Source organism: Heloderma suspectum, chromosome 3 (assembly GCF_057233095.1).
Source record: "Heloderma suspectum isolate Gila_16-S chromosome 3, 16-S_ref, whole genome shotgun sequence".
In the NCBI taxonomy this organism is placed as follows: Eukaryota; Metazoa; Chordata; class Lepidosauria; order Squamata; family Helodermatidae; genus Heloderma; species Heloderma suspectum.
The window spans coordinates 25,103,046-25,110,054 of NC_139460.1; the positions used below are offsets into that span (position 1 = coordinate 25,103,046).

The window sequence follows — 7,009 nt, forward strand, 5'->3', positions numbered from 1 at the left end:
GGCCAGGCCCAAGACCAGTCCAAAGAAATCTTGTGTGCACGTGTCCATGTCCCACCATGAATACAGAAAATTTATGGCTAGTCGAATAAGTGAACTGCCGGTCAGAGATCTGTAAATCCTAGCTTCGGTTGTCACTATCAGAAGCCCATGTCATTGGCAAGTCCTTCATTTGACAAATACCTGCACCAAATCCCCAGATATTAGCCCACCACTCCTCTCTCATGGGAAAGCAGAGCAACTAATAGGAAGCTTCCAAGCATCTAGCTATTTCTTCCCCCTCTCACTTCAGGGCTGAACTTTTGAGAATTTACTCAGAGCCAATCTACATTACAACTTTAAACTGGTTTCAAACCGGTTTATCTAAAGGGATCCTGCAGTTTCATGAGGGTACTGAGAATTCTTTGCTAGAGACCCCTGTCCCCTGCCCAAGCGGCCCCTCTTCCTAGAGCTACAATTCCCAGAATTCCTGTATTTGGTAGCCGTAATCACTAAAAACAGGTCTGAAACCAGTTTAAAGTTGTAATGTAGATTGCCCCTCTCTCTTTCATGGGCTTTGGAAAGAAGTCAAAGAGGAATGTGTTTTGTTTTAGAAAATACGTTTCATTAGTTAGCACAGCCTCATGCCTTGAAATTTGAAAGAACAGGTGAATGAAATCATCACTGAGAATAGAGGAAGGGATTTGCTCTAACTCCCAGCAGTGTAGGCAGGGACAAAAGGTTGCTCAGGATGAACACCAACCCAGCAAGGTAGGCTGCCAACTCCCCTTACATGCCACTCAACCTGAGCCAGGGGACTCTCAGACCTTACAGAACCCCCCAAAGGCTTATGAAATAGGGGGCCAAACTAGCACCCTCTGTTTCTAAGGCTTAGGCCTGAAACCTTAAACAGTAGCAGTAACCAAGAGGAAGACTTTGGATTTAGTACTGAGGCAATTTAGAATAAAACACACAGACAACCAGCTATAACAGGTAGTAAGTTTATTGGGAAAGGGGAATAAAAGGCGCACAAGGACCAGAGAATGTTTGGAAACAATGCTTCAAGGAAAAAATAACAAAGCTACCTAAACCTACGTATGTACCTAGGCACAGGTCCTCAAATAGGACAGGGCCCAGACAGAAATACTTGGAAGCCAAAGCAAAGGCAAAATGAAGTCGAAGACACTGGGTAGCTGATAATATGCTCGAGCCCCTGACAACTCTAAGGTGATCCCTGTCAACCAATCATGGGCTGGCTGGAATAGTTTTCCCAGGCTCCAAGGGGGCGGGGTGAGAGTTCCCACAGGAACACAGCTGAGATCACTCAATCCAATTAACTGGGTCCTTTTCTGACCTTGGGAATAGAGACATCTCAAGATAACACACACACACGGTTTGCCACTGTGTGCCGCTCCAGTCTTGTGAAATGGAAACTTCAAGCTGCTAGGACAAAAAAAGAAAATGGAGTTCTTGACAATCACCGTCATACCTAATCTTAGGGCAAGTGTGATTATCATGTTTCTTAGCTATGTAAGCAATTCTGTTGATTTGTAGGTGTGTGTACTAGACACTGATGGATACTGGCCAGGAGCAACCTGTACAATCGAAAGATGGGCAAATCTTTCAAGCTTGATTTTGTTCAGGTTCTCATTTTTCCACTTCTAAGTTTGTTCTGTCCTGTTTCCAATTCAGATTGCAATATTTTTTTAGTTGGCATGGACATTTGTGCATATTTTCATGTGCATTTTTTAAAATGTACACATTTTTGTATGCATTTTATTCAAATGTACACATATTTACACTGAATTTATATGTACACTGAGAGCCAGTGTAGTGTAGTGGTGAGAGTGACGGACTGGGAGCTGGGAGATCCGGGTTCTAGTCCCCACTTGGCCATGGAAGCTCACTGGGTGACTTTGGGCCAGTCACAGACTCTCAGCCCAACCCACCTCACAGGGTTGTTTTTGTGAGGATACAATGGTGAGGAGGAGGATAATGTAAGCCGCCTTGAGTTCCTTGCGAGAGGGAGAAAGGCGGGGTATAAATGCAATAAATAAATAAATATTTGTGGACACTTTTTCACTTGTATACATGTTTGCAAGTGATGTTTCCATTGAATAAACCATTTTTGTGCACATTTTTCCAAATATACACAATTTTTGTGTAGACTTCCAAATGTATGCATTGTTGTGCACATTTGTTTGGCAAACTGCATTGCAAACTTTTGAAAAGTATCAGTGTTGACATCTAACTACATTCTGGTTTGCGTTTAGGTTTTTGAAGTGAAAGCTTGGTAAATTCACATTGAGATGTGAACCAAACAAATGTTTCACCCAACCCTAGTGCAATCATAAGGACTTCTTCGTGCTGCCAGTTACAGACATTTCTGTTGACTGATCTTTACACTCACCAAACTTGTAATACCAATTGCTGGGGGATATGAGCAGGAGAGAACTTTTGTCTACATGCCCTGCTTGTGGGCTTCCCACAAGCCACTGTGGGAACAAAATGCTGGACTGGGTAGGCCTTTGGTCTGATCTATCATGGCTCTTCTTATGTTCTTATGCATGTGTCAGGGTTCCCTTTATGACCTGGACCCCCTGAGCAACTCCTCAAGGATCTCTTGTCTCCTTAGAGCCCCACCTTCCTTTTACCTTCCCCTTTCCAATAACATGGGGTTTAGGCTGTAGGCATGGGGTGACTGACACTCTAGACACCTGGGTGTTAACCACAACAGTTTACTGGTAAATTAAAGCAAGCAAATTACAGCTAAAGGTATTTACATAGTACTGCTGAATGATACAAAAGGCATTAAGAGAAAATAAAAGTTGCAAAATGCAAGTTCCTTTACCTTAGCTGTACTTAGACTTTTCCAGGCTGCTTCTTCCCCCTCCCTCTTCAGGCTCTAGTCTCCCCTGACTCCGCTCTTACTGGCTCTCTCACGCTCTTTATATACCCTCCTCCCTCAAAACCAAAAGTACTGTTTCAAACCAGAAGAAATGAAACTTAAGTGGGGAAATGAAAATGAAACTTAACCAGGGAAATGAAACTACTCCTCTCAGGGATACCCCCTCCCAACAAAACAAAACAAAACAAAACAAAACAAAACCTCCAGGCCTCTAGGTCTGAGCTTTTACTTTTCCTTGCCTCTGTAGGCCTCAAACCTTCATAGTATGTATGAGATCATATGTTCCAAAAGGATTGATCTGGCTGGTAGAATAGAATGGTGCATGTATCCAACATGGTTGCAATTTTTCAAAACACACCTCAGCTCCTTTGGGGGGAAACATGTACTCCAGCATGGGGTCTAAGAATAATTGCATTAGCTATTGTAAAATGCCAAAATACTATAGGGATTTACAGTTTCTGTTCACCTTTGGTTTTGATCACCCGCAGGTGGAAAAGTCACAAGTTCTCAATCAAGCCTACATACTTTCTCCACTTCCTCATCGACTGTAACATTTCTCTTGGTACTGATGGTCCCTTCAACCTCATGGTGAAGAAGACTGTAGACCTTTTATCATTCATGTGTTCAATTGCTTTAGCCTGATAACACCAATGGATGGAGCTCTGTGTCCATGGAGGAAGAAGTTGGTGAAGAGCTAACAGTGCAAGATGTGCGGAAATACACCCAGTGCACCAGAAAGAGTGTTGTGGGAGGGAAATAGTGCTTAAAAACTCATCAGGTTTCTTCTCTTCAGTTTGTGTAAATGTCCTCTATGGGGGGAGGGGATGTTTATTGCCCAACAGAAAATATGCAGATTGTATGAAATGAACTTTTGTAAGCAAATGACATTTCTGTCACATTTTATTTTATTTTACTTTTCTAATATGTTTATATATTAGCTGACACCAGTCTTGTATCATTAGTCGTTTAAATTGTGGCGTCTAGTACAGTACATCTATTTTGTTTGAGTTGTTCCAGATTTTTTTAAAAAAGAACGAAGTTTGATAAATATTTGGAGTTTAGTGCCCCCCCCCTTCTCCCTCTTTTCATAAGGCTGGCTTTCTTTCTTTTTTCTCCAGATCAACAAGGCATGATGACAACATTTAGATTGTGTGGCCCCTTTTCTCAATTGCTGTAACAAATTTTCTCTTTTTAAAAAAGCGCCACATCAAGTTAGCAAAGTATGGTAATTTTCTATTGTTTTTCAGCTCTATTTGTATTCTCTGGGCATATAATGAGCCATTTTTTTCACTACAAGGTAAATTTGAAACATTTGAATGGAGAATAAAATTCAGCCCTATTGTTTTGCATCTGATATTGTCCACCTTAACAACTGAGGGAGAAAATGCTTATTTTTAAAAGTGAAAATACAGCTGGTTGAGAATGCAAATGGCAATGAAACCATTGCCAGACGGTTAATCATAGCCTCCAGTAATTGCTAACTGGAAGAAATGAATGCAAAGAGACAAAGCTGTTATCCCCAAACAGCTTTCACTCTTTAGACCTTTATTTTTGTAGTCCATTTTTGTATGGTACTGTACTGTCTATATTTGGTGATTAAACTAACTGATATCGAGAAGCATATTAAGATTGGAACAAGGTGGTTTTGCCTGGATTATTATCAATAAAATGCACAAAGTTCAAATTCTGTGTCCGAAAAAACACTGGCATGGATACTGTTGGGCAGTGCTTCTAACCGTCTAAGCCAGGGGTGGGCAATCTATGGCGCTCCAGAGATTTTTGGCCTTAGGGTGGCCAGGTGTCCTACTTTACAGAGAACTGTCCTCTATTTTGGAGAGCTGGAAGAGGACAGTCCTCCATTTGAAGTTGTCATCAATTTTATGGACTGTCCAGTCCAAGTCTGGTTTAAAAAGTCAAAGAACTCTAAGGAGGGAGAGCAGCAGGGGCCTTGGAGTTGCCCATCAACACTTAACACCTGGATAGCAGACTGAGCAGGCACACAGGTCACCTAGTCAGTCTCCCATTATGGTGAGATGCCTTGCATATCCATTTAAATAAGAGTGATTATTTCTAAATTTGCATGTCTACTGTACATATAAATTTGCATATGCAAATTTTATATAAATTGGTAGTCATTTGGGGGCGATGCTACCCTATTTGGTCTATAATTCCCCTCATCCTTCACCACTAGGACTGATGGGAATTGTAGGCCAAAATGTCTGGAGGGCCACAAGTTGCCCACCCCTGATCTAAGCCTTCAGCCTTCCAGATCCAGGTTCTATCTTCAAACTCAGCCTGCAATGCTAGACCCACTTTCATTTTTTAATTTTATCTATTATTTTTTCAATAATTTATCCATTTGTCTCTCTAGATCTATTTCCTTCCTTCCTTCTTTCCCTCCCCCCCCCGTTGCTTTTCTTCCTCCTTCCTTCACATTTCTCCTTTTTTCACCACCAGTTGGCCACAACACATTGATGTGGCTCATACTAGGTAGTGGGTAATATATCAGCTCAGTTTGTGGGTAATGAATCACAATCTGAAGACCGGTTATCTAGACCAGGTGTTGGCAGAAGGTAGATCTCCAGATGTTGGGACTTCAACTCCCAGAAGCACCAACCAGCATGGGCAATGGTTAGGAATGCTGGGAGTTGAAGTCCAAAACATCTAGAGATCTACTTCCTGCCAGCCCCTGATGCAGATTATTATCTTATTACACAGAGCTACTCCTTCAGTGGCTAAGACCATTTGTTTTCATTTCTAATCCATGAAGTTCTTTTGTGGTACCCCACAATACAGAGTGAAGAGATGCACACTAACGCATGCACGCACACACACACACACACACACACACCTATTGTAGTTCTAAAGGCCTTGTATGATTTGAACACCCAAGTCAAATGCCTCCCCTATGGTCCATGTGGGGTTTATATATGGTGCACGAGTTTGCTTTAACATGTTAATGGGTCATATTAATGGCATAATATATTGGACTGAACTGAACAGCTTTAACATGGTGTATATGGTGCAGTGAGGGATATTCCTTCACTGTCCGTCCTATTAAGGTCATCTCTCGAAAGCAGATGGAAGAACATTTGCTCTGTTGCCCATTGATGTTACATTTCTATGCATATCACTCCCTTAGAAAGGGGGCAAATAGTTTAAATATTTCTAAACCATTGTGACACCAAGACAATGGTTGGCTCGAGCACTATAGGGTTTAGTGGCAAGATAAAGACTTCTTCAAAGCCACTTCTTTTAGAATATAAATTGTTCATCTAAAAAAAAAAAAGTTTATCAAATCAATCGAATGAAATGCAAACTGACTTTACTCCATGCAATTGAATGAAATGCAAACTGACTTTACTCCAGAGAGAGAGAGAGTGCAACATTAAAATGGTAAGGAGAGGAAAAGTAGAAAAGATTATAATTGTCACATTCCAACAAAGGCAACCCAGAGATTTCCCTTCGCTGGCTATGGAAAGTGATACTCATATGCATGTGGTGATTTGACATTCCTCAGTCATCAACTTGTGTTGGCACCAGCCTCCATTGGAGGGTTGGGTCTCTGAAATGTGGCTTAAAACCTTTGAAAGGATGGAAGCCCTCCGTGAGTACTGTAGGCCCTGGTGCACATCATCAAATGCTATAATGCATGTGGCAGAACCTAGGGATGTTCACCATTACTGCCCCACCCCCTTCAGGATTCATTAGGTCTCCCAGCTAGCCCCACAAAGTAATGCAATGAGTTGGGGTGTGATGAACAGGCTAACCCATCCTACAGAATCATGGCAAAGGTCTCGAGAGGCCTCTGGACCTTGGTACACTTGATAATTTCATCAGAAACACACTGGGGCCTAGAGTCCTCCCTGCATCCTCATCCCAACATCATCCTGAGCCACTGCCACCATCACTACCACCAGTATGAAGCACCAGGTGGAAGGAAGGGCCCTAATCAATGTCAGAAAAACACACAAATAATCTTCTATGCCTCAGGACACCTCAACGATGTCATTAGGAGGCCTTTAACACCCCTTCTTCGATTAATTAAATGGTTTGTGGATGTTTTCTTCCTCTGGCTGGTGTCATCCAAAACACTGATTAGACAAGAGGGTGAATTAGCCTATC

At 41.9% G+C, this 7,009-nt stretch overlaps 1 protein-coding gene across 1 annotated transcript in view; it reads left to right on the forward strand.

Moving 5' to 3' along the window:
- The window catches only part of LOC146349432 (contactin-5), a 130,104-nt gene extending 125,539 nt beyond the window's left edge, over positions 1-4,565 (forward strand). Inside the window, exon 13 of the mRNA XM_084845412.1 lies at positions 3,373-4,565. Coding sequence (XP_084701538.1) covers positions 3,373-3,476 — 104 coding nt within the window. The 3' untranslated portion in view covers positions 3,477-4,565. The remainder of the gene's footprint in view (positions 1-3,372) is intronic.
- Positions 4,566-7,009: the final 2,444 nt, after the last annotated feature.